This window comes from Lithobates pipiens, unplaced genomic scaffold (genome assembly GCF_037356315.1).
Source record: "Lithobates pipiens isolate NorthernLeopardFrog02 unplaced genomic scaffold, aLitPip1_a1.2 Scaffold_16, whole genome shotgun sequence".
Lineage (NCBI taxonomy): Eukaryota > Metazoa > Chordata > Amphibia > Anura > Ranidae > Lithobates > Lithobates pipiens.
This window is the reverse complement of record NW_027507748.1, coordinates 200,599,476-200,625,996: the sequence shown is the minus strand read 5'-3', so window position 1 is coordinate 200,625,996 and position 26,521 is coordinate 200,599,476. Positions and strand designations below refer to the sequence as shown.

The 26,521-nt window shown below is 45.9% G+C and overlaps 1 protein-coding gene across 15 annotated transcripts in view; it reads left to right on the top strand.

The window, feature by feature from the left end:
• Window positions 1-26,521, top strand: part of CASK (calcium/calmodulin dependent serine protein kinase) — a 486,621-nt gene that overhangs the window by 284,547 nt on the left and 175,553 nt on the right. For all 15 annotated transcript variants that reach the window (XM_077480904.1, XM_077480896.1, XM_077480902.1 and 12 more), the window contains exon 10: window positions 21,744-21,843. In XM_077480904.1, the coding sequence (XP_077337030.1) occupies window positions 21,744-21,843 (100 nt within the window). The remainder of the gene's footprint in view (window positions 1-21,743; window positions 21,844-26,521) is intronic.

Here is a 26,521-nt window from a genome sequence, read left to right as displayed (position 1 = left end):
TATATGGCCTGCCTAAGGATGTGGAACTACTTGTAAACGCCTTTACTTCCTTGCCCTGTTTTTGATAAATCCAGTGCATTATGCATACGGTATGTGTTTTGTTTGTTTTTTTTAAAGCTGAGGGTGGTAGTAGAGTATGAGTACAATACCAGCATGATTAACACTGCAGTATGGTCATCTTCAGCAAATTCCAGATTTGGGTGACCTTTTCCTTTCACAAAGCACTATTTGGAATTGACCGGCATTGTTGGTAGGTGTGCATTATAAATATGTGCACTCGTTTGAGGGTTGAATAGTTTGGAAATATTGCGGTTTATAGTACTTTTTAAGCAAATCTACTCATCCATTAGAAATAAAATGCCAATGGATCAATAATCCTGTTCTTATATGGTCTTTTAAAGGGTTTTCATTATGTACACGTTCACAAAGAGTTACTTAGTTGCATCTAATTTAGGGAAGCCTTTGTCAGCTCTTCTAGTTGTGCAATAAATCAGAACTTGATGAATATGTAACTCGAGACACAGAGCAATGGTTATCACATGTACTTAGTGTTCTTTTATTGTGGTTTTCATCAGAAGTGCTGCTATGTCAATTTTTTTATACTGGTTTCTAGCAAGTTGTACTGTTGGTTATATATATCATATCATGCTTTTTTAAACTGAATACAATGATGACAAAAGGAAAAATGAGTAAAAATTGTATTCCATTTAGAAATAGTTCTATAGGCTTCAATGGCTGAATCTGAGGCAAAGATAGAGGGATAGCAAGCAATTAGGTGCTTTTTCTGACATGCATTACCTGAATTGCAGCAGGGCACTATTTTTTGTCTACAGTTTTCCTTAGTTTTTTAGACAAAGTTTTAAAAATGTGACTCTTTAGGTACCTAAAGTTTATAGAAAAGCATAAATATCATTTTTTTCTTCCTATTTTTATGATTTAGATAGTCTGTTATAGTGTGTGTCAAGCTAAAAACATATTCCTAGTTTTGGATAGAGAAGGGAAAGATTTTTAAAACTTCTTTTGGGTTTGCTCTTCTAACTGGGGCTCCATTAGAGAACCTCCTCATTTCCTATGCTACTGAAAATGGACAGTTAGTGGAGGACACATACAAAAATATATGTTTGATATGGGTTTGAGCATTCGCTTAAGCCCTGTACACATGGGCAGAATGTCAGAAAACATTTGCTGCTTCAAAACAAAACGGCCAACATTCTGCCCATGTGTATGTGGCCTGTCCAACAGGAGCCGGCCATTCATTCGACTTCTGTCGGAAGTGCATGCTGAAAAACCAGCAGCTGTCCAAATCCCGATCAGCACTCTCAGCCAATAGCAGAGTGTGATGATTGGTGTGTTTTGGCAATGGGGGGTGTCCCCCTGTCAGAACACAACACCCCAGCGGTGAAGATCACTGGACTAGCCTTGCATTTTAAGTATGGCGGCTCCGACCAGACCTGATGGTTTTTTCTTTGTGCAACCCAAACACTGTAGTGTGCAACTAGTTTTAGAAGAACAAGAAGTAAGGCAAATCATAGATATTGTAATTTTCTTTCCTGCAACCATGTGGGAAAGGAAAACACTTGACTGTGTTGATTGAGGGATACCTCCCACTGAGCCATTGTGTTCTCCCAGTGCGGGGTTACGGGATGCTAGGAGCAATCCTTGCATTGAAAATACAGTGATTGCTGCTAGTGGCTAGCATTAATCGTTTGTAAATGTCATCAGGCTGATTGAACCTAAGGCAATTGGTGAATCGCCTTGGGAACAATCGGCTTGCTCATAGATGGCTCGAATTTCTTAATTGTACATCACAGGACACAGACATAGTAGTTACTGTATGGGTTATATAGACACCTTCAGGTAATGGACACTGGCACACCCTAGACAGGAAGTTTGACTTTTTAATAGCAGTGGCTGTTGCTGAAGTATTACTTGGTGGGTGCATTTTTGGTAGTACCTCAGATTTTGTGTTTTGCACTATGCGTAGAAGAGGAGGTACAAATACCCCAAAGGATAAGTGCTCAAAGGGATCACCCTCAGGCTCTGAGGACCCTGCCTCTGCAACACCATCCTCCCCTGAAAAGCCTAGGGAGGCTGGTCAGAATGAGCCATTGGGGTTGTCGCGGGTTGCTACTGCTTCCAACATTTCAGCCCCTGAATATATGACTAAGAAGGATAGTTCCTCAGCCATAGTCGCATTAGAGGAAAGATTGGCGGCTTTAATCACATCTTCACAAGGTGTAGGCATAGGAGGTACCCTTCTGCCACCCAGGACCTTCAAGTAGAGGAACAGGGGCAGGGGGAAATGAGTTCTCATGGGACCACGTAGACTGATGACTCTTCTTATGAGGATTCAGGTGGGGAAGGACCTTCTTCGGCTTCACAAGCTGAGAAATTGAGGGTGCAATTTCTTGCTGATATGGTCCGTTCCACATTTAAACTACCCTTAACCAAGTTGGCTGAAAAGCCCACTTCTTGTTTGGGTTCTCTGAAGGCTTCTCAGGCTTTGCGTGCTTTTCCTGTCCATTCATTGCTGGAAGAGCTTGTATATTCTGAGTGGGATCACCCAGAAAAGCAATATTTTCCTCCTCAGAAGTTCTCAAAACTTTATCCTATGGAGAAAAAAAAATTACAAAGATGTGGGGTATACCAGCAATTGATGCTGCTATATCCTCCGTGAATAAAAATTTTACTTGTCCAGTTGTCAATGCTCAAATATTTAGGGATCCAACTGATAAGTTGGAAATCCTGTTAAACATGTTTTCTTTGGCAGCTTCAGCGGCTCAACCCGCAAATTGGGGTGTGTCAAGCCTTGAGAAACCACTTAAAACAGATGCTTAAAGTTTTCCCTGGACAACAGGCCCAGGAGTTAGATGAGCTACCAGGGGCTTTGTGTTTTGCAATTCACGCTTTCAGGGATTCTATTCTTCAGACCTCGTGTTTTACGCTTGGTTTAGTACATATGCATAGAATCTTATGGTTGAAAAATTGGTCAGCCGAAGCACCATTTAAAAAGCTTCTGGCTGGGTTTCTTTTCCATGGTGAAAGACTGTTTGGGAACGAGTTGGACAAATATGTCCAGAGGATATCAAATGGGAAGAGTACCCTTTTGCCAGTTAAGAAAAGGAGTAAACGTCCCTCCTTTTAAGTGGGCTCTTTCTCCTCTGCCATCAGATTCAAGAGGTAAAGCTCAAGGTCAACCCCAGGGACAGAAGAAATCCTGGGGGAGAAAACCTTCAAAGAACGCTAAGGCCTCCTTATGAAGAGGCGCCCCCGCTCGCTCAAGTAGGGGGGAGACTTCTACAGTTCTCATGGGTCTGGCAGGAGGATGTTCGAGACAGATAAGTGGTCTCCACAGTAACTCTAGGCTACAAGCTGGAGTTCTGAGAGTTCCTGTCTCCTTGTTTTCTCAGGTCAAATGTCCCCAAAGATCCAGAGGAAGGGAAGTCTCTCTTTCAAGTGTTAGATTGACTCCTGTCACAAGAGGTGATCAGGGTGGTCCCCATGAAAGAATAGGAGTTGGGGTTTTATTTAAACTTTTTCACGGTGCCAAAACCAAATGGGGGATGTCAGACCCATTCTGGATCTTCGAGACCTAAATCGGTTTCTGAATGTCCGCTCTTTTCGCATGGTATCAATTCGATCAGTAGTCTCCAGCCTACAAGGAGGAAAGCGCCTGGCATCAATCGACATCAAGGAAGCATATCTGCATGTGCCTATTTCTTTTGTTCATTGACGGACACAGCTCCTTTAATACTTAACCTTAGGGTTTTCACGCCACCTTCTGGAGAGGACTAGGCAGAATATGTAAAAACAGCAAGACTGCACAGCACCGCCCAGGAGGGAGTCCCACTGACTATAACTCCTGCTTCCTGCAGCTCAGTTTTTTTTCTACTGTAGGAGAAGGGCCTGGCTCCCTGAGCATTGACCGTGGTCCTGGGAATTTTTTCTGCAATTTTGATTCCTGTGATCTACAATCAACAGCCGCCCTGAGTGATAGGCTGGATAATATAGATCCTTGTAGGCTCCCCAGCCTGGCCATCGAGCGTGAGCAGACCCTAGCTATGCGCTGGGTCGGCCACGACATGCCCCTTTCTTGTCCAGGGGAGGCTGGTGAGCTATATGCTCCGGGGCACACATATGACCGGGCTACTGCTGTCCAGGTCACAGTGTGCCGTAGCCAACAGCCACCCCATACTGCTCGGTTGATGGGTCTGTGGTGGAATGCGTCCAGCAGTCCCTACAGAAGGGCCAAGTACGGCTCTCCCTGCCTCAGCAGGATGTAGTAGCTGGGCATTCCCTGGGAGGTCGACTAGGGGGTTTCTCACTCTCCTTTTCCTCTCTCCCTATCCCATATTCCCTCCTCCCCCTGCTGGGGCCGCTGTGTGACTGGGCATGAGGTGCGGTGTATTTACCAGGCCGGGGGGGGGGGGGGGCTGCGCTGGCTGTCAGGGTCCACTCTTTCTTTCCCTGCTTTTTTCCTTCACAGTGAGGTACTCAGGCTGTTTGCCGTGAGGGGAGGCCATTTTCCTGTAGCCTTACGCAGTGTATATGCTGTCAGACATTTTCTAGAAGGTTCGGCGGCCATTATCTTGGTGGGTTTTTTTCCCCCGGATAGGACTGCCGGCGGCCATTTTCTTGTAGCCTCAGCGCAGTTTACCTCTAGTGCTGGTGTCCATATAATTCAGAACGCGTTTTTTACTCTGAGCACTTCATGACTGACACAGGGTGGAGCAGACGGCGGCAGCACAGCACAGTACTCGGTCACGGTGGTGAGTCCTGCAGGGGGTGGGGGGCCCTCAGTTTGCAAACAGCTAGGAGGGTGGGATTTTGTGTACCTTGCCTTAAGTCCCTAAGTTGTGGCAGGCGAGTGAGGGTCAGCATGGCGCTTCTTCCCCAGAAATCCCTGCCATTGCAACCTTCTCACCTGCCCAAAATGCGGTGCCTATGGACGCTTTGTCGACGGTCCCAGAAACCTTTGTTGCCAGGGTGGAAGCGGCGTGCGGGTGCACGGGGGGTAAAAATGACCCCTACCCCCCTCCCCCCCGCCTTCTGGGGAAAGCTCTGATTCAGACTCTGGCCCCGCGGTGGCTGGCAGCCCCTGTTCTATTGTGTCAGAGGATGCGGACCAGGACCGTTCAGACAGTGAGAATGACTGTGTCCGGGTTCGCGCAGGAAAAAGCGCTAGTAGGAGCACTTATCACAGCGGTGCGGGATACCCTAAAGATACAGGATGCAGCAGGAACTTCTGCTGAGGTGACGGTCCCTTTTGGGTCCCGCAAACCGGCCCGCACGCCTAAGGTGTTTCCGTATTTGACTTATTTTGATAAGTTCATTTACAAGCAATGGGGAAGCCTGCAACGGGGCTTTTCAGTCCCAAGAAGAATGGCGTTGCATTACCCCTTTTGAGGAGAGCCTCCTGAAAAAAATGGGCATCTCCGGTCCTTGACCCCCCGGTATCCAGGTTGAATAAAGTAACCTCGATTCTGGTAGAAGGGACTCCTGCCTTCAAGGACCCTGCCGACGGAAGGGCCGAGGCAGTGGCCCGGTCCATGTTTATGGTGGTGGGGTCAGCGTTACGACCTGTGCTGGCCACGGTATTGGTGTCAGACGCTTACTGCATGGGCAAAGTTGTTGCACCTTGAATTGGAGAAGCAACAGATTTCCCAAGTCTAAGTAGAACTGGCAGATCAGTTGGTGCATGGCCTTTAGTATGTCTGTGATGTGGCCCTGGATACGGTCCCCCTGCTCTCTAGAGCATCGGTACCAGCAGTGGTGCTATGGTGGCTGATTTGGCTGAAATGCTGGTCTGCAGACCAGGCATCTAAAAAAGCACTGGCGGATTTGCCCTTCCAAGGTGAGATGCTATTTGGAGCTTTGCCGGATGACATTATTAAAAATGTTACTGGTGTGAAGAGCACATTGCTCCCACAGTCCAGGAAGGGTAAGGAGCCATTCCGTAGGCAAGTGACCTCTTCTTTTTTTCCCGCTCTGAAACTGCTTTTTTCGCCCCTGCCCGGGTCAGCAAGTAAGAGTTCCCAGTCCGACAAGGCACCTTCTGAAGGACAAAAGCGTTCCTGGTTTTCGCAAGCCAAACAAGTCTGCAAGCACTGCAAGCAAAAATTTTACCACATGAAGGTTTGACCCCGCCCAACTCTCGGGTGGGGGGGTCACCTTCGGGAGTTTGCAGCTCGGTGGACCTCCAATGGGTCTGCAATCTGGTTTCATCTGGATACAAGATGGTTTCTTCTTGTCCACCAAACAGATTTTTTTTTTCCCTCCAACCTTCATCTGCTTCCGGCTCATCGGGAAGCCCTGTTCGGGGCAGTACAGGACCTGCTTCTGTGCGGGCTGATAGTACATGTACCGACGCTGGAAAGGTTTTCAGGGATTCTACTCTAATTTGTTTGTAGTCCCCAAAAAGGAAGGGGGTATGTCCAGTCCTGGACTTGGAAGGCCCTCAACAGCTTTGTGAAAGTGCAAAGGTTCAGGATGTAATCAGTTCGCTCCGTGGTCACTGCACTCCATCAGGGGGACTTCCTGGCCTCCTTGGATATCAAGGACGCGTACTTGTACCGATATGCCTTAGGCATCGGAGGTTTCTGCATTTTGCAGTCAGAAGAGCACTGCCAGTTTGTGGCTCTCCCTTTTGGAATGGCGTCAGTACCCCGAGTCTTTACCAAGGTGTTGGCTCCAATTCTGGCGTTAAGGCAACATGGGATCGCAATCGTGGGTTATCTAGACGACCTCCTTCTGAGAGCAGCTTCCACCTCAGAATTAAGGGAGGATGTAGCGATCACCATACAGACTCTCTGGGAGTTTGGGTGCTGAACCTAAATAATTTGGTGTTGGTGCCGACTCAACGCCTGGAGTACCTGGGCTTACTGCTGGACTCTTCAGAAGCGACAGTTTTTCTCCCTTCAGACAAGCTGCAGACTCTTCAAGCGGCGGTGAAGTTATTGGTGAACCGCAGGTGGTCATTGCTGCTCTTCTGCATGCGAGTTCTAGGCCTCATGGTAGCCACTTTAAAAGCATTACCATGCGTTTAATTTCACACTTAGTCCTGCAAAAGGAGATTTTGTCAAAATGGGACAAATCTCTGTTCTCCCTGGATTGTCAAATTTGGGTGAGCCAGCTAGTCAGGGATTCCCTTCTCTGGTGGCTGAGGTCTACGATCCTTCGGTCCGGGAGATAGTTCTTTTCTCTCCATTGGACAGTGATCACAATGGACGCCAGCCTTAACGGTTGGGGGGAGTTTTGGGCGTCCAGGGCCTTTGGTCATGGGAAGAATCCCAACTGCCGATCAATGTGCTTGCACTTAGGACGATCAGGCAGTGCCTCTCCACATGGTCAAGGAGGCTGCAGGGGCGTCCGGTCAGGATCCAGTCAGACAACGCCATGGCGGTGGTGTACCTCAACCATCTAGGAGGAACAAGGAGCTTGGCTGCAGCACAGGAGGTTGCTCACATCCTCCAGTGGGCAGGGCACCACGTGCTGGCCCTGTGGGCCATATACGTTCTGGGCGTAGAAAACTGTCGTCAAGGGAATGGTCATTGCATATGGATGTATTCCAGCTCCTTTGCCTAAAGTGGATCACACCAGATGTGGTTCTCTTGGCCTCTCGGCTCAATCGGAAGGTGCAGAGGACAGAAGACCCCTGGGCAGACTCATTTGTGGCTCCATGGGGGCATTATCGGCTGATTTGGGCCTTTCCAACACTACAGCTTCTGCCACGTCTGCTATGCAAAGTGGAGGCCGAGGGGATTACAGTAATTCCCATTGCCCCAGATTGGCCTTGGCGTCCTTGGTACGCTGACCTAGTACGACTGGTGGTGGATAGTGATGGCCGAACGGTTCGCCCGGCGGTCGTTTCGCGGCGAATTTCCGACTTTCGCCGTCCGCGGGTTCGAACGCCTTTTTCCGTCGTTCGCCCCGGCGGACTTACGTGTTTAATGTATACAAGAACTTTAACCTTTCGTGACACGTTTATCATGTGTTACAGGACAACCAATTGAGACATGACAGCTCATGGACACTTGGACATTCCCCCTAACCTATAAATACACCCGATCCGGTGGCCATTTTACATTCTTTCTTCTGTCACTGTAGGGAAAGGATCCTGTGTGGAGTAGGGACAGAGAAAACGCTAGCTATTTGGTACACAAAAGTTCTTTTCAGGACTGGTATAGGTGTTAGGTCAGCAGCCTGAGTTTCTTTTGTCAGTTTAGATAAAGGGACAGAGCGCTGTATGCTGCTATTTTAGGGACAGCTCAGCCAGATTAGTCTTTCTTCATCATCATCATCATCATCATCATTAGCTGTTACTATCAGGTCCACAAAAGAGCTGTTCCAGCTAATCGTTCCAGCCTACTCTTTTTTGCCAATTTGTATAGGGACAGGCAGGAAGCAGTGTGTCAGGCAGTGAGGATAATTTTAAAGACTTGCTGTTACTATTAGTTCCACAAAGGTTCTTTTCAGGACTGGTATCAGTGGTACGGTAATAGGCTTGTACACGTATAATATTCTTTCTTCCAAATATAGAAAGAATATTATACTTGACTGCTGCCCTTCTGCTGCAGTCTGCTAATCATTCACAACTCACTTGTTCCACAAAGCTCTTTATCAGGACTGGTAACTTGGTCTGTCTAGGGTGCTACGGTACATAGGCTTGGGTGCGGTACAGTCTGCTGTTCTGTAAGGACCGCTATCGGTCCACAATACATAGGGTTGCCGTGCACTACTGCTGACCGCTGCCCTATACTGCAGCAGTCCTTCATTGGTATAGGGACTGACGTACAGTCTGCTAATCACTAACACACAACCTGCTTGGTCCACAAAAGTTCTTATAAGGACTGGTAACTTGGTATAGGGTGCTACGGTACATAGGCCTGAGTGCAGTACAGTCTGCTGTTCTGTAAGGACCGCTATCGGTCCACAATACATAGGGTTGCCGTGCACTACTGCTGACCGCTGCCCTATACTGCAGCAGTCCTTCAGCGGTATAGGGACTGACGCACAGTCTGCTAAACACTAACACACAACCTGCTTGGTCCACAAAAGTTCTTATAAGGACTGGTAACTTGGTATAGGGTGCTACGGTACATAGGCCTGAGTGCAGTACAGTCTGCTGTTCTGTAAGGACCGCTATCGGTCCACAATACATAGGGTTGCCGTGCACTACTGCTGACCGCTGCCCTATACTGCAGCAGTCCTTCATTGGTATAGGGACTGACGTACAGTCTGCTAATCACTAACACACAACCTGCTTGTTCCACAAAAGTTCTTATAAGGACTGGTAACTTGGTATAGGGTGCTACGGTACATAGGCTTGAGTGCGGTACAGTCTGCTGTTCTGTAAGGACCGCTATCGGTCCACAATAGATAGGGTTGACGTGCACCACTGCTGACCGCTGCCCTATACTGCAGCAGTCCTTCAGCGGTATAGGGACTGACGTACAGTCTGCTAAACACTAATACACAACCTGCTTGGTCCACAAAAGTTCTTATAAGGACTGGTAACTTGGTATAGGGTGCTACGGTACATAGGCTTGAGTGCGGTACAGTCTGCTGTTCTGTAAGGACCGCTATCGGTCCACAATAGATAGGGTTGACGTGCACCACTGCTGACCGCTGCCCTATACTGCAGCAGTCCTTCAGCGGTATAGGGACTGACGTACAGTCTGCTAAACACTAATACACAACCTGCTTGGTCCACAAAAGTTCTTATAAGGACTGGTAACTTGGTATAGGGTGCTACGGTACATAGGCTTGAGTGCGGTACAGTCTGCTGTTCTGTAAGGACCGCTATAGGTCCACAATAGATAGGGTTGACGTGCACCACTGCTGACCGCTCACCTATACTGCAGCAGTCCTTCAGCGGTATAGGGACTAAGAGTTTTGTCACAGGGTCATTTAAAAAATGACATGCAGAGGAAGAGGCAGGCCCTTCCGCAGGGGTGGTAGGGGTAGGGCAGGAGCAACAGGCTTGAGCCAAAGTGGGAAGTTGCAGAAGGTGCGTTCAATTACTTTAAAGGATGCACCAGACTTGGTTGAGTGGCTCGCTCAGCCTTACTCTTCTGCACCCTCCTCATCCTCTCGATCTGCACCCTCTTCTTCACTCTCTGCTATGTGCACCCCCAAAGACACTACCACCAACAACACGACCACCACCACCACCACCACATACCTTCCGCTTGAGTCACTGGAATTATTTTCCGATCCATATCAAGAGGACATTTCTGATGCGCAGCCACTCTTGGTATTGGATCAGGAAGAGGAGGTAGCAACAAGCGCTACTCAGCAGTCTGACGCCAGTACCCAGATCAGCCCAAGGAGGAGGTTGGTCCCCGGTGTTGCTGCCTACTCTACTTATAGCGGTGGGGAAGGTGACGTTGATGATGACGTGTCTAGTGATGTCACGTGGGTGCCCACAAGAGAGGAAGAGGAGGGGAGTTCAGAGGGAGATATGGACCAGCAGATAGGGAGGAGAAGCAGCAATGACTTACATTGCACAGCAGGGACAAAGCAGACTGCAAATGTATCAGGAGCGAGTCATCGACCATGTACGGTCACATCTGGCGCTCCCAGGACACCGGCACATGGCTCCGCAGTGTGGGCTTTTTTTAACGTGTCCGCTGCTGACAATAGCGTTGCCATCTGCAATCTTTGCAGTCAACGCGTTAGTCGCGGTAAGCCCAATACTCACCTAGGGACGACCGCCTTAAGAAGGCACATGAGCAGCCATCACCGAGCCCAGTGGGAGCAACGGAACACACAAAGCCACACTGCAGGCTCTCACCGTCCAGCCTCGTCTTCTACTTCTCCTTCTCCTCTCTCCTCACAATTGTCCTCCACTCCACCTTCCATCACGCCAAGCTCACATTTTTCTGCAAAAAGGCAGGCTTCCGTGGGCCTAATGTTTGAGCGTAAAAAAATGATGACGCCGGATAACCCTCTTGCCCAACGGTTGGCGGCTGGCTTGTCAGAACTCATAGCCCGCCAACTACTGCCATATAAACTGGTGGACTCGGAGGCCTTTCGCAAATTTGTGGCCATTGGAACACCACAATGGAAGGTCCCAGGAAGGAAGTATTTCTCAGAGAAGGGCATCCCAGAGCTATATGGCCATGTTCAGCGGCAAGTGAATGTATCTCTGGCACACAGTGTCGGTGCCAAGATACATCTGACCACAGACACGTGGTCTAGCAAACACGGGCAGGGAAGGTATATCAGTTTTACTGCCCACTGGGTGAACCTTCTGACGGCCGTCAAGCATGTAACCCGTGGCACCCGTGTAGATTTGGTTTTACCGCCACGGATTGCATGCAGGCCTGACTCTTCTTCTCCTCCTCCTACTCCATCCTCCTCCCTCTCCTCCTCAGCTGCCTCCTCCTTTTCCGCTGCTAGCGTCTCTTCCACTGCACCGCCCAAGCTCCCCAGAACCTATTCCACATGCCAGGTGAGACGTTGCCATGCCGTGCTGCGTCTGTTGTGCCTGGAAGCAAAGAGCCACACTGGCCCGGCACTCCTTTCAGCTTTGCGTTCACAGGCAGATGAGTGGCTAACACCGCTCAATTTGACAGTTGGTAAAGTGGTGTGTGACAACGGTGCCAATCTGCTTAGCGCATTGAAACAGGGCAAAATCACGCACGTGCCGTGCATGGCACACGTCTTAAACTTGGTCGTGCAGCGATTCCTTGTCAAATACCCTGGGGTCCAGGACATCTTGCGGCAGGCAAGGAAAATCTCGGCCCATTTCAGAAGATCTTACACGGCCATGGCTCGCCTTGCTGACATTCAGCGGCGACACCATCTGCCGGTCAGACGTCTTATTTGCGATTGCCCGACGCGATGGAACTCAACCTTCTATATGCTTGATAGGCTGCTCCAGCAGAAACGTGCAGTTAACGTCTACCTGTATGAACTCTGCGAAAGAAACGGTTCTGGGGAGCTGGGTTTTTTTTCACCGCGCCAGTGGCTGCTCATGCGCGACACATGCAGACTTCTGCGGCCATTTGAGGAGATCACCAAACTGGTCAGTCGCAGCCATGGCGCCATCAGTGACATGGTACCTTATGCCTTCTTTCTGGAGCGTGCATTGCGTCGTGTCATTGATCAGGCTGTGGAGGAGCAGGAGCGGGAAGATGAGGAAGTCGCAATGCTGGATGAATTCCCAGGGGGGGCTACTCTATCTGAGACAAGTCAACAACAGGAGTCTGATGAGGAGTCAGAGGAGGATGGTGCCGGGGCGGATGAGCAGGAGCAAGAAGAGCATGCTTTAAACCTTTCTGGGATCCCTGTTGTGCGAGGATGGGGAGAGGAGAATGAAGAGGACGACATTATCCTGGATGATGAGCAGGAGCCAGGCCACCACACCGCTTCCACTTTAGTGCAAATGGGGGCCTTCATGCTCCAGTGTTTTAATAGGGACCCCCGTATAAAAAGCATGAGGGTCAAGGACCAGTACTGGGTGGCAACGTACTTAGACCCCCGGTACAAACACAAAATGGCGGAAATGTTACCGCCGTCGCAGAGGGCTGTCAGAATGCAGCACTTCCAGGCCTTGCTTCGAGAAATGCTGCATTCTGCTTTTGCGTGCGCTGGCAGAGGAGCAATTCCCACTCCCAGAGAAGGATTTGCGGGTACCAATCCAACAGCGCCTGCAAGAAGAGGCCGGTTTGAAGATGTGTTGGTGACTTCGGATATGAGGTCATTCTTTCAGCCGACCCATCGACAGGTGTCATCCGGATCCAGCATCAGGGAACGCCTAGACCGTCAGGTGTCCGACTACATTGGGTTAACGGCCGATGTGGACGCTCTGAGGAGTGATGAACCCCTAGACTACTGGGTGGGCAGGCTTGACCTCTGGCCAGAGCTTGCCCAATTTGCAATCGAACTGTTGGCTTGCCCCTCATCCAGTGTCCTGTCCGAAAGGACGTTCAGCGCAGCAGGGGGGATTGTGACCGATAAGCGTACTCGCCTAGCTCACCACAGTGTTAACTACCTCACATTTCTAAAAATGAATGAGGCATGGATCTCGGAGGAATTCAACACATGTGATCAGTAGACCATGTATATGTCTATAAACAATTTTTGGAATCAAGCACACAGACCTTCTTAATTCATTTGGCTCACTTCCCTGACCCAAAAAAGCACACCGTACTATATGCCCCTACCCTCCTCTTTGAAGAGGTTGAGCGGTGTCATATTTCTACTGGGGCTGCTTATTATGAGGGGTTCCCACCATCCCTGTGCTGTGCTGACTTCCTCCTGGGTGTTCTTATTATGAGGGGCTCCCACCATCCCTGTGCTGTGCTGACTTCCTCCTGGGGGTTCTTATTATGAGGGGATCACACCATCCCTGTGCTGTGCTGACTTCCTCCTGGGGCTGCTTACGGTGCTGCTGTCAGCGCTGTATGTCACGGAGCTGCTGTCAGCGCTGTATGTCACGGAGCTGCTGTCAGCGCTGTATGTCACGGAGCTGCTGTCAGCGCTGTATGTCACGGAGCTGCTGTCAGCGCTGTATGTCACGGAGCTGCTGTCAGCGCTGTATGTCACGGAGCTGCTGTCAGCGCTGTATGTCACGGAGCTGCTGTCAGCGCTGTATGTCACGGAGCTGCTGTCAGCGCTGTATGTCACGGAGCTGCTGTCAGCGCTGTATGTCACGGAGCTGCTGTCAGCGCTGTATGTCACGGAGCTGCTGTCAGCGCTGTATGTCACGGAGCTGCTGTCAGCGCTGTATGTCACGGAGCTGCTGTCAGCGCTGTATGTCACGGAGCTGCTGTCAGCGCTGTATGTCACGGAGCTGCTGTCAGCGCTGTATGTCACGGTGCTGATGTCAGTGCTCTGTATTACGGTGCTGCTGTCAGTGCTCTGTATCTCCTGCACCCTCTTGTTTGCCTACCCTGGTCCCTGACCTTCCCTCTCCTCCATTGCCTTCATTAGCTCCATAGTCCTGAATTGTCAGAACAATTTCCCAAATAAAAAAAAAATGCTTGTAGTTATCGATCCCAAATTCACCTCATACATGTATTATGCTATTGTCCAGGTGGTGGGACTACGTGCTACCCCCTAATAATTACCCCGTGGCCGCAAATTCGACCTAAAGGTTTGCGAAATTCGCCTCCCATTGAAGTCAATGGAGCCCGCGGCGAACGGTCGTTTTCGCGAACGTTTGTGTCCGTTCGCGTTTCGCGTTCGCGAAACGTCCCGTCGGAAGTTCGTCCATCACTAGTGGTGGATGTTCCTTGGTGGCTGCCGATGCGAGAGGACCTTCTATCGCAAGACCTGATACTTTGTCCTGCTTTACCGTCGCTGGTTTTAAAGGCATGGCTGTTGAAAGCCAGATACTAAGGGACATAGGTCTGTCAGACTCGGTAATTTCCACTATGCTGAGGGTACGGGAGTCATCTTCTTGGAAGATTTACCATCTCTGTGTGAGGAGATGGGGTGGTGTCCGCGCACATACTCAGTTTTGCAGCGAGGAATGGATCAGAAACTAGCCTTAAGCACCATCAAGGGGCAGATATCAGCTTTGGCTGCCTTTTTTTTTTTTTTCAACATCCCTTGGCGACTCGCTCATTGGTGAGTACGTTTGTGCAAGGGGTTTGACCACCGCTACCTCCTTGGGATCTGAATCTGGTACTATCGGTGCTTCAGAAACTGGCATTTGAAAACTTTACAGAGATTTCCTTGTTAACTCTTTCTCAGAAACTAGGCTTTCTAGTGGCTTACATCTGCCAGGAGGGTTTCTGAGTTGGCAGCCTTGTCATGCAAGTCTACCTGCCTGGTCATCCACAAGGATAAGACGGTGCTACGTCCACAGCCCTCCTTTCTTCCAAAGGTGGTTTCGGCATTTTATCTAAATGAGCACATCGCGTTACCATCCCTATCTCCTAAGCCGACACATGCGAAAGACGTTGCTTTACATTCCCTGGACGTGGCCCGGGCTCTATGGGTGTATGTCTGCTACGGCTCCTTTCTGGAAGTCAGACTCTGTTTTTCTCTGTGGCTGCTCTGAAGAAAGGTCTAGCGGTCTCGTCGACCACCATTTTTTGGTGGATCAGACAGATCGTGATTCAGGCCTATGCCTTAAAGGGGCAATTTGAACCTCCTGGGCTTTCCGACATCAAGCGTCTGTTGCCCAGGTGTGTAAGGTGGCGACTTGGTCGTCTGTTCACACTTTCACTAAATTCTACAAAGGTTGCAATTCACGTTTTCATTAAGTCACAAGTTTGTTGTGAAAGCATCTTTAGATGCATAAGTTGGCTGCAGGTTTTGATGGCGGCCGTTTAAGGTGGCAACTCCTCTGTTGAGGTGTTCCTCTTGTTGTGGATGAAGTTATTTTTTGCTGTTAGCACCCCTCGTTTTTTGACACTGCTTGGGGACGTCCCTAAGGTCAAGAATTAAAGGAGCTGTGTCCGTCAATGAACGAAAAAGAAAATAGGATTTTTGCACTCACCGTAAAATCCTTTTCTCACACTCCTCTCCAGGGAGGATCTGGCATTCCTTACAGCACAAGAGACCTTTCCTATATGGGCATACCTGCAGATCCGTCATTTTCTACTTAACCACAAACTCAGACCGCATTGGTCCAGAGCCTTGACTACCTTCGAAGAGCTCCAAGGAAGAACCCCAGCGCCATTTAATCTCATACACTTATCCTCTACTATTTCACGATTGTGATAAGCTAAACCTCCACACACAGCAACAGTGGTCTAACGACCTCCAAGTGGAAGTTTCTGATATTGACTGGGATAATATTTACAGGTATGTCCATAAGGGATCGGTCAACGCTAATACACAAGAGACTGCCTTTAAAATAGCATCCAGATGGTACCTTACGCCCCATAAACTCCATATAATTAACCCCTCCAATTCCCAGATGTGCTGGAGATGCAACACGGCAGTAGGAACATTCATTCATATTTGGTGGACATGCCCCATCATACAAACATATTGGTCGGAAGTGCACAAAATGATAGCAGAGGTCACTACTTGCCATCTGGACAAAACTCCGGCCCAATTTTTACTGCATCACTCCGATAAGTCCACCCACTCTTACTATAAGTCTCTGGCCATGCACATGGTTAATGCTGCCAGGACATGCATCCCACGCAAATGGCGCTCCCCTGACCCCCCATTACTCCGGGACTGGTTTAATCACATTAACGCTATTATGACAATGGAAGACCTGATCCACCAAGCTAATGATACTCCTTCGAAATTCACGACCACATGGGCTTGTTGGATTCATTTTAAGACCACAGTTCCATATAAAAGACTCATGCAGGCTTGACTGCATGGAATAAGGAGTGGACCCCTTTCACGGGGATGTACCCTCTGAATAGGAGTCATTTCTCACCGTAGATTTTTAGAGTTCTTTGGGTCTTATCTAATAATGATTTTTGCAAACTCACCTGCATACTCTGCAAATTTTTGTAACTCTATGATCTTCTCACACCTAGAGATCACTATCTTCATTAGTCATTAATCCCCTCTGTCTATACTTATAACAAGTAGCTTAGCAGATACAATTACTTCACCCCGAACAAACTCTGAGATTCGGCAGACCACCTTTGGTGTCTAGGAAGCGAGATAGCATACCATATTATGGTTTATAGTGTTTTATCATATCTTCTCTTACTATATTGTTCCTCTTTAGGAGTCGCATAGTATCTTGAAGGTTACCAATCGTTTGTTAGCGGCTGCGTCCGCCTTTATATTATAACAATTGTAACCGAACCAATGACTACTGACTATGTTCTGGTTTGATCTCCTGTATTGATATGTAAACTTCAATAAAATGTTTAAAAAAAAAAAAAAATTAGGTGAAAGCACAGAAAAAAAAAAAAAATCCTTTTCTCTGGAGTTCATTAACGGACACAGCACCCACCCCTCCCGTTTATGTTTCTACTGCTTTTTGACGAACTGAGCTGCAGGAAGCAGGGTGAGGGGTTATAGCCAGTGGGACCGCCCCCCTGGGCGGTGCTGTGCAGTCTTGCTGTTTTTATGTTTTACATGTTCTGCCTAGTCCTCTCTTGAAGGTGGCATGATAACCCTAAGGTCAAGAATCAAAGAAGCTGTGTCTGCCAATGAACTCCAGAGAAAATGATTTTATGGTGAGTACAAAGATCTATTTTTTTTCCTCGCTCATCAGAGATATCTGCGCTTCGAAGTAGAAAAACATCATTTTCAGTTTGTAGCTCTGCCTTTCGGTCTAGCTACTGCACCTCGGGTGTTTACAAAGGTCCTGGCTCCTTCTCTAGCCAGGTTAAGGGCCCCAGGTATAACGAGTATGGCTTACCTAGACTATCTACTCTTGATAGACCAGTCGGTAGCCCGCTTACACCAAAGTATGGTCACCACAGTCCATTACCTGGAATACCTAGGTTGGGTTCTTAACCTAGAGAAATCTTCCTTAGAACCTTTAAGGAGACTAGAGTGTTTGGGTCTGATCATAGATACAGCCCAAAAAAAGGGTATTCTTGCCCCAGGCAATGATCAGCACCATAAAGGAACTGATTCAGGTAGTCAAAGCAAAAAAGAAGCCTTCTATTTGGTTTTGCATGAGGTTGTTGGGAAGCAGTCCTGGAAGAGATGACTGACGAAGGGAAATGGTGCAGATCAGAAATAATCTTGCCCATCAGTATTCTAGAGATTTGGGCGGTGCACTTGGCCCTTAGGGCCTGGACACTCAGGTTATGGAATTGCCCTATCAGGATCCAACCCGACAATGCCACAGCAGTGACATATATCAATCGGCAGTCTTCATTCCAGGAATAGAGAATTGGCAGGCAGACTAATTGAGTCACCAACAGTTGTTCCCGGGAGAATGGTCCCTTCACCCCGACATCTTCCGGGCTAAATGCCAAAGATGGGGGATTTCATCCAGGTTCAACAACAAGATAGGCAATTTTGTGTCAAGAACATGGGATCCACTCGCATATGGAACAGATGCATTGGTGACCCTGTGGGATCAGTTCTCTCTAATTTATGCATTCCCTTCTATTCTGCTCCTACTACAACTTCTTCGCAGGATCAGGCAGGAAGGAAAGTCTGTAATCCTTGTGGCCCAGAAGATCTTGGTATTCAGAGATCATAAGGATGGTGGTAGGGAACCCGTGGACCCTACCACCACGTTCAGACCTGCTCTCGCATTGTCCGGTATTCCATCCTACCTTACAAATGCTAAATTTAACGGTTTGGCTATTGAGACCCACATTCTGAGGAAACGTGGGTTGTCCGGTTCAGTGGTATCTACCTTGATTAATGCAAGGAAGCCGGCCTCCAGAGTCAAATATTATAGAGTCTGGAAGGCGTATGTTCCTGGTGTGAATCCAGTGATTGGCATGCAAAGAAGTATGTAATAGGTAGATGGGATTAGCGATAAAGCTGGCCTTGAGTACTATCAAGGGCCAGGTCTCGGGTTTATCTGTCTTATTTCAATGACCACTTGCTTCGCATTCTTCGTTCCATAACTTTATTCAGGGGGTAACATGGCTTAATCCTCTGGTTAGAATGCCCCTGAACCCTTGGGACTTGAATTTGGTTCTGTCGGCTTTACAGAAACCACCTTTTGAGCCGATACAACATATTCCCTTGGTCCTTTTGACTAGGAAACTAGTTTTTCTGGTAGCCATATCTTCTGCATGAAGGGTATCAGAATTGGCTGCTCTTTCATGTAAAGAGCCATATTTAATTATTCACAAGGATAAGGTTGTATTGCATCCTCTACCTTCGGTAGAACATTAGGATGTCAGGATTTCTTTTAACCACTTGGCGCCCATACTACGTCTATTGACGTCATGGGCTTTCGGTGGTTATATCTGAATGATGCCTGAGGCCACAGACATCATTCAGATATCTGCGTTTTCAGCCGGCGATTCCCTGCACCATAAGAACGATCATAGCGGCTGTTCCGCCGCTTGATCGTTCTTACGGGCGGCAGGAGGGGACGCCCGCTGCCCTCCGGTGCTTGTACCAACTCACCGCTTCCATCGGTGAGTCAGTGACAGGATCCGCCGGCCCCCGCCAGTTACCATAGAGTTTTCCGGCGGAGCAGATCGTCCCCGGAGTCTCTATGATCGTTCGGAGGCCGGTCGCGATGTTATGACGTCACGCCCTGCCTCGGTATTCAAATTAACGGTGCCGATTTGGCAGGGAAGCCAGGATCAGGGTTTTTTTTTTTGTTTTTTTATTCTTCCCAGCCTAGAGGTGAGATATGGGGTCTTATTGATCCCATATCTCACTGTAAATATGTCCGATCGTGCCATATTCCTATTACAAGGGATGTTTACATTCCTTGTAATAGGAATAAGTCATCAAATTTTTTTTTTTTTAAGTGTCAAACTAAAAAAATTAAATTAACAATAAAAAAAAAAAAAAAAATGTAAAGCGCCCCTGTCCCCGTGAGCTCGCACACAGAAGCGAACGCATACGCAAGTCCCACCCACAAATGAAAACTGTGTTCAAACCACACATGAGGTATCGCCGCGAACATTAGAGCGAGAGCAATAATTCTAGCTCTAGACCTCCTCTGTAACCCAAAACATGTAACCAGTAAAAAAAATTAAAGCGTCGCCTATGGGGATTTTTAAATACCAAAGTTTGGCACCATTCCACGAGCGCGTGCAATTTTGAAGCGTGACATGTTGGGTATCCATCTACTCGGCGTATCCTCCTCTTTCACATTATGCAAAAAAATTGGGCTAACTTTACTTTTTTTTTTTTTTTTTTAAGCATGAAACTTTTTTTTTCTGAAAAAAAAGTGTTTGAAAAATTGCTGCGCAAATACCGAGCGAGATAAAAAGTTGCAACGACCGCCATTGTATTCTCTAGGGTCTTTGCTAAAAAAAACATATATAATGTTTGAGGGTTCTATGTAATTTTCTAGCAAAAAAAATTAGGAATTTTACATGTAGGAGAGAAATAACAGAATTGGCCTGGGCGTGAAGTGGTTAAACCAGGATATTGTGCTACTTTAATTTTCCCCAAAACCCTGTTCTATGGAAGAAAAGTCACTACATTCTCTTGATATCGTGAGAGCTGTCAAGGTCTACTTAGATTTGGAAAACTGATGTTTTGTTTGTGTTGCCTGAAGGTCCTAAAAGAGGTCAGGCGGCATCGAAATCTACCATTTCATAATGGATTCAACAAATAATTGTTCAAGCTTATGGATTTAAAGAAGAAAATTCCACCTTTTCAAATCAAGGCGCACTCCAGTAGGGCTGTTAGCACTTCGTGGGCAGTGCATCATCAAGCCTCTATGGTTTAGGTCTGCAAGGCCGCAACTTGGTCTTCAGTTCATACATTTACCATATTCTATCAGGTGGATGTAAAAAGGCATGAGGATATCGCCTTTGGGCGCAGTGTGCTGCAGGCAGCAGTATAAGCCCTCTGGTCTCAGGATGCCCTGTTTTTATGTCTCCCTCCCTTTAGTTGGCACTGCTGTGGGACATCCCATATAATAACTACTATGGCTCTTTGGGCAGTGATGTACGATTAGGAAAACAGGATTTTTATAATAGCTTATCTGTAAAAGCCTTTTCTTTGAAGTACATCACGGGACAGGGACACAGAGGTCCCACTGCTCTTCTGATATACACATGTATTGCTTTGCTACAAAACTTAGGTCCTTGGTTATATAGGGAGTCAAACTTCCTGTGTAGGGTGTGCCAGTGTCCATCACCTGAAGGTGCCTATATAACCCATATAGTAACTACTATGGCTCTGTGTCCTGTGATGTACTTTAAAGAAAAGGTTTTTACAGGTAAGCTGTTATATAAAATCCTATTTTTGGCTGGTCCCTACTGAACCAGCCGATATTTGAACCATCTATGGCCAGCTTAACAAGATATCTCTCCAGCTGAGCCCCAGATAACAGTAAAAATTTGATAGTGTTTTATTCCTGCGCTACCACTGGTGATCTATCAAATGTCAGGGGCGGCTGCTACTACTGGAATGGATCACACCGTATCCATTTAATATGAAACTAAAGATATGTTGGTATTGCGCTGCCCCTATATTAAATAACCCTCCGAGGGTGATAAGTATAATGCCTAGTTACACAAATCAATAGTGTAATATAAAAATATATATATAAATGTCTACTAAATAATAGACATAAAAATCTGATGGTCTTCTATTTTTCCCCACCAAAATGAAGAAATACTTTTGCTGAAAATACACTAAGTTTAAAAGCTAAGCTAATTATTCTAATTAATTTGTTCTGCATGTTTTACAATCACCCAGAAGTTTCAATCATCTCATGCACATCAGTTGAAATATCAAATAAGGTGAGCAGCTGGAATGGCCTAGCTGTTGAAATGTTCAAGGAATGTAGGAGCAAAAGTAATTGACAGACTATTTTATCACCATATCAGGGCAAAATAAAACCTATATATGCAATACATCCCTGTAATACACTCCCTTTTACCATACATTATTTTATTTTTCTAAAGACCCTACACCAAGTCGTGGTCTGGCCACACACACAACACTTTTGTTGATTGAGTAGTGTCAACCCTCAGCTCGAAGGTTCTAAATGTCTGTACTAGATCAACAGGTATTTTTGTTGCACTTATCAAACTAGTACAACATTACTTTCAGAAGTTATATTTAAAACAGCAAAAGGGAGCAAATAAATTAGTGAGGGTTTTCATACACTCGCTGTTTATGTAGCATGTTCTAAAATCTGCATTCATTTAGAAATATGTTTATGTTGGGTTTTTAATCTTCCTTTCCAGGGAGCTGTTTTAGCTGCCGTGTCTAGCCACAAGTTCAATTCATTCTATGGGGATCCTCCAGAGGAATTACCCGACTTTTCAGAAGACCCAACATCATCGGGTAAGTTGAATGGATTGTCAGTAGGTTTTTATTCAGGCTTGGTTATATTATATTGCATGTAAAATGTCTGTAATATTTTTTTTAAATGTTATTTTTATTTTAAGCAAAATGTCTGCTAAACTGTGCAAGCTGGCTGCTTTACCCCTTCCCATCTCTTTCCTTCTCTGTTGGCTGTTCAACTTGGATAATCTCAATGCTCAATAGAAAGTTGTGTACAGTTGTCCTACAATCTATTTAGGCTTGCATTTAAAATAGTTAGAGGAAAGCTTTATTGTGTGTTATTGATACCATTTATTGTGCACCCATAAATTTGCAATCTGCTTTTACTCATGTTAAAATATCATCTTTTATAATCTCTCCTATGCGTGCAGTTGCTTTCTTCTAAAGCACGCTTTGGCAACCATTGCAGATAAAACTTGCAGTATACTCACACAGTGTAGTATAGAATTATATATTTTTTTTTTTATAGAAAAAAGTTTGTACACGTACAGTCAATGTAAACTAGAGGTCGACCGATATGGGTTTTTCTCTGGCCGATGCCGATATTTAGAAATCATGGCGGCCGATAGCCGATATATGATGCCGATTTTTTTTGGGCCGATATGTTAGGCCGATTTTATTTTATTTATTTATTTTTTTCCTTTTTTATTTATTATTATTGTTTTTTTAATCCCCCTTGATCTAACACACCTTTCCCATTGGGGCGTTTTTCAGGCGCTTTTGGGCTAAAAATAGCGCCTGTAAAGTGCCTGCAAAATGGCTCCCCTGCAGTCTGTGTGAAAGACGGAGTGCTTTCACACTGAGGCGATGCGCTGGCAGGATCTTAAAAAAAAAGTCCTGCAAGCAGCACGTTTGAAGTGGTGTATACCGCTCCTCCACCACTCCTGCCCATTGATATGAATGGGCACCACTGCCGAAGCGCATGCAATGCGATTTGGCAGCAGTGCTTCATGGGCACATTTAACCTCTTCCTTGGCCGCTAGCTGGGTTATATGTGCCCCACTAGCAGCCGAATAGCACCGCTAAAATGATGGTAAAGAGCCGCTAAAACTTGCGTTTTAACATCAACGCTCCAGTGTGAAAGCAGCCTTAATAAGTGATACAGAAAATTTCTTACATTTAAACATTTATTAAACAAAACAAACCTCCAATCAAATTACTTGTATGTATGATTTAGATAAAAAAAAAAAAAAAAAAAACCTATGTATTAAATAAAAACAGGTAGTCAAAACTTTTGGCCGAAAAAAAAAAAAATGGGCTAACTTTACTGTTTTTATTTTATTTTTAAATAGTGTATTTTTTTCCCAAAAAAATGCATTTGAAAGACCTCTGTGCAAATGCCGTGTGACATAAAATATTGCAACAACCGCTATTTTATTCCCTAGGATCTCTGCTAAAAAAATATATATAATTTTTGGGGGGTCTAAGTGATTTTCTGGCAGAAAATACAGGATTTTTACTTGTAAGCAACAAGTGTCAGAAAAGATTTAGTCTTTAAATGGTTAAACTGAGAACTTCTACACACAGAGATGACTTCATTCATTCAAGTGTAAACATTGTATCATTTTGTTCTTTTCTTGGCAGTCTGCCCAGAGAGGAGGAAAGTGTTGCTATGTGACTCAGGCAACTCACACTGTCTTCTATACAGAAGTCATTTCAAAGTCCCACTGTAGTTATAAATCGGCTTTTTATCAGCAAAATCGGCCGATGCCGATTATTTAAAAAACGGCAAATATCGGCCGATATATCGGTCGACCTCTAATGTAAACATCGCTTCCTTGCAACCATTGCATCTAGGGGCATTCTTTATATTTTGTGCAGATGTATAAAATACTGCTCTTATGATTGCTTCATAAGGGCAGAAGTCTTTCCAGAGAATGAAGTCAAATAACACATCCCCTGCAATAAGAATTACATTTTTGGTGATACTTTTCCAAGACAAGGCACGCATAAAGGGATATAAAGACTCACCTTTTCACCTATGGTTGATCAGGTGGTAGTAATAAAGTTAGGTCCTCTCATTTAGCAATCCGTGTATGGAATACACGGCACTCACATGACTCCTCTGCTCCCTCTTCTCCCTGGCTGACAGCTATAGCAGGAGTGGCTGAGAAATCCCACTGATGTAAGCCAGGGACAGGAGAGAGCCGAGGAGTCACGTGAGCACCAGGAGTTGCTCTGATATGAGGTACAAATCGGCATCTTTTTTATATAGATCAGACACTGGGACACATATTGTTATATAACAGAGGGGATGAGATTAAAAGAGAATATATTATAGTTGCTTAACAGCTTTAATTTTTTTTATTTTAAAGGCAGTTTTTAAAGCATCAGTGGGGATGGGCAGGCAGTGTCTATAGCTGGCAAGGAGGGAGGAGGACAGAGCAGGGCTGTGAATGATGGTGGCACGTAAACTGACCACGGTGTCAGGGCCCAGCAGCCATGATGAACCGTGGCCAGTTTACTGGGGGAGGGCTGATCCAGGCAGAATCGGGCAGGTATTTTAAGTCTTACAGGGGGCCAAATTCCGGAGCACAAGCAATGTGCTGTTTTTGATGCTTCAACCTACTGCCTAACATACATGTCCTGCAGCAGGTCGGCTCTATTGCACAAAATCATACCTGTATGTGATTTTGTGCTATAGCCATTGGGTGACATGTGTGCCATTGGAAGCATGATCGCACACTAATTGGACAGAGGGGAGCCAATCAGTGGGTCAAGCGGACCCAATGTCCGCCAACCAACCGCTATAGTTCCCAAGAGAGGCAGAACGGTGGTCTGACGGGAAAAGATGGAGATCTTGTGTTTTTGCTAAGTCAGAGCAACCTCCTCACACAGTTAGCAAGCACCACCTAGGCACACAGTTAACCCTTTGATTGCCCTTGATGTTAACCCCCATACCCTGCCTTTGCCTGTTAGTACAGTAATTGTGCATATTTTTAGCACTGATCACTGTAATAATGTTGCTGGTCCCCCCAAAAAAAGTGTCAGGTGTCTGATTTGTCCGCTGCAATGACGCAGCCCTGGTAAAAACCACTTCTAGCCGCCTTTACTAGTAAAATATATATAAATAAAAATGTAATAAAAATATCCCATAGTTTGTAGACGTAACTTTTACGCAAAACAATATAGGCTTATTGGGACATTTTTTTTTTAACAAACATGTGTAGCAGACTACAAATTGGCCTAAATTGATGAAGAAATTAGATTTTTTGACATTATTTTATTGGGTATGTTTTATAGCAGAAATTGCTATAATTTTTTTTTCAAAATTGTTATCCAATACCACGAAAAGAAAGGTTTGTAGGAAAAAAAAACATACATTTTTTTTTTTTGGGTTAAATTTGGTTATAACTTCGCACGACCTTGCAATTGTCAGTTAAAGTAACACAGTGCCGTATCGCAAAAAATGGCCTGGTCGTTAGGGGGTAAAACCTGCCAAGGCTGAAGTGGTTAAGGGAACAGGATCTATTTATTTATGTTTGGTGGTAACAAACACTCTAATATCAATAAACAGTTTTAAATGATCATACAAATCTATATTTGAAGTTAAATCTTTTCATTTTGGCGATAACTAGGTGTGGGTAGATTCCTGCCGGTCTAAGGCTGTGTCAAGTCCCTCCAGTCTGTGTCTTGGAATAAGAGGGAGCTGAACCCTCCATCAATCAAGGTCTAATATCCCCCCTTGTGTTTTGCTGGTTAGTGGGCATGGAGAAGGAGGGAGAAGCGGGCTGTTATTTACCATTGTGTATATTCCCACATGTGTGACTCTAGATGTCACATGGGCTGCTCAGATGTTATAGAGAGGAAATGCTCATCACAGAAAGTCCATGAAAACTGAGCATGTATAGAGTTGCCGCCACAGCTGCAAAATCCCTAGCCGAATTGTGGATATTGACAGAAGGTGGAGATAGAAAGCAGCAGGATCAACCAGTATTTTGTGCGCATGAATAGCACGTAATACAGCATTTATGGAGAGTTATTTTATGTGTGACTAACCACTTGTGCCCAGAAAGATTTTACCCCCTTCCTGACCAGAGCACTTTTTACAATTTGGCACTTCGTCGCATCAACTGACAGTTGTGTGGTCATACAATGCTGTACCCAAACAAAATTTGCATCCTTTTTTTTCCCACAAATAGAGCTTTTGTTGTATTTCATCACCTCTGCGGTTTTTATTTTTTGCGCTATTAAAAAAGGGACAATTTTGAAAAAAACAAAACCATATTTTTTGCTATAATATCCCCAAAAAAGGTTTTATCAAATGTCTTCATCAATTTAGGCCAATATATATTCTGCTACATATTTTTAGTGAAAAAAATCACAATAAGTGTATATTGATTGGTTTGCGCAAAAGTTATAGCAGCTACAAACTATGGGAAACATTTATGGCATTTTTTTTTTTCTAGTAATGGTGATCAGCGATTTTTATCGGGGCTGCGACTTTATGGCATGCAGATCAGACACTTTTTTGGGACCATTGACAATCGTACAGGGATTAGTGCTATAAAAAATGCACACTAGGGGGCGATCAAGGGTTTAAGCGTGTTTCCTCACCGTGTCCTAACTTTATGGGTATGGGAATGACTAGGAGAGGAGACATTGTTTTTCCTACTTAGTAGGAACAAACAATATGGCTCCTCTCCTCTGACAACCCAGGGATTTGTGTGGCTCATGC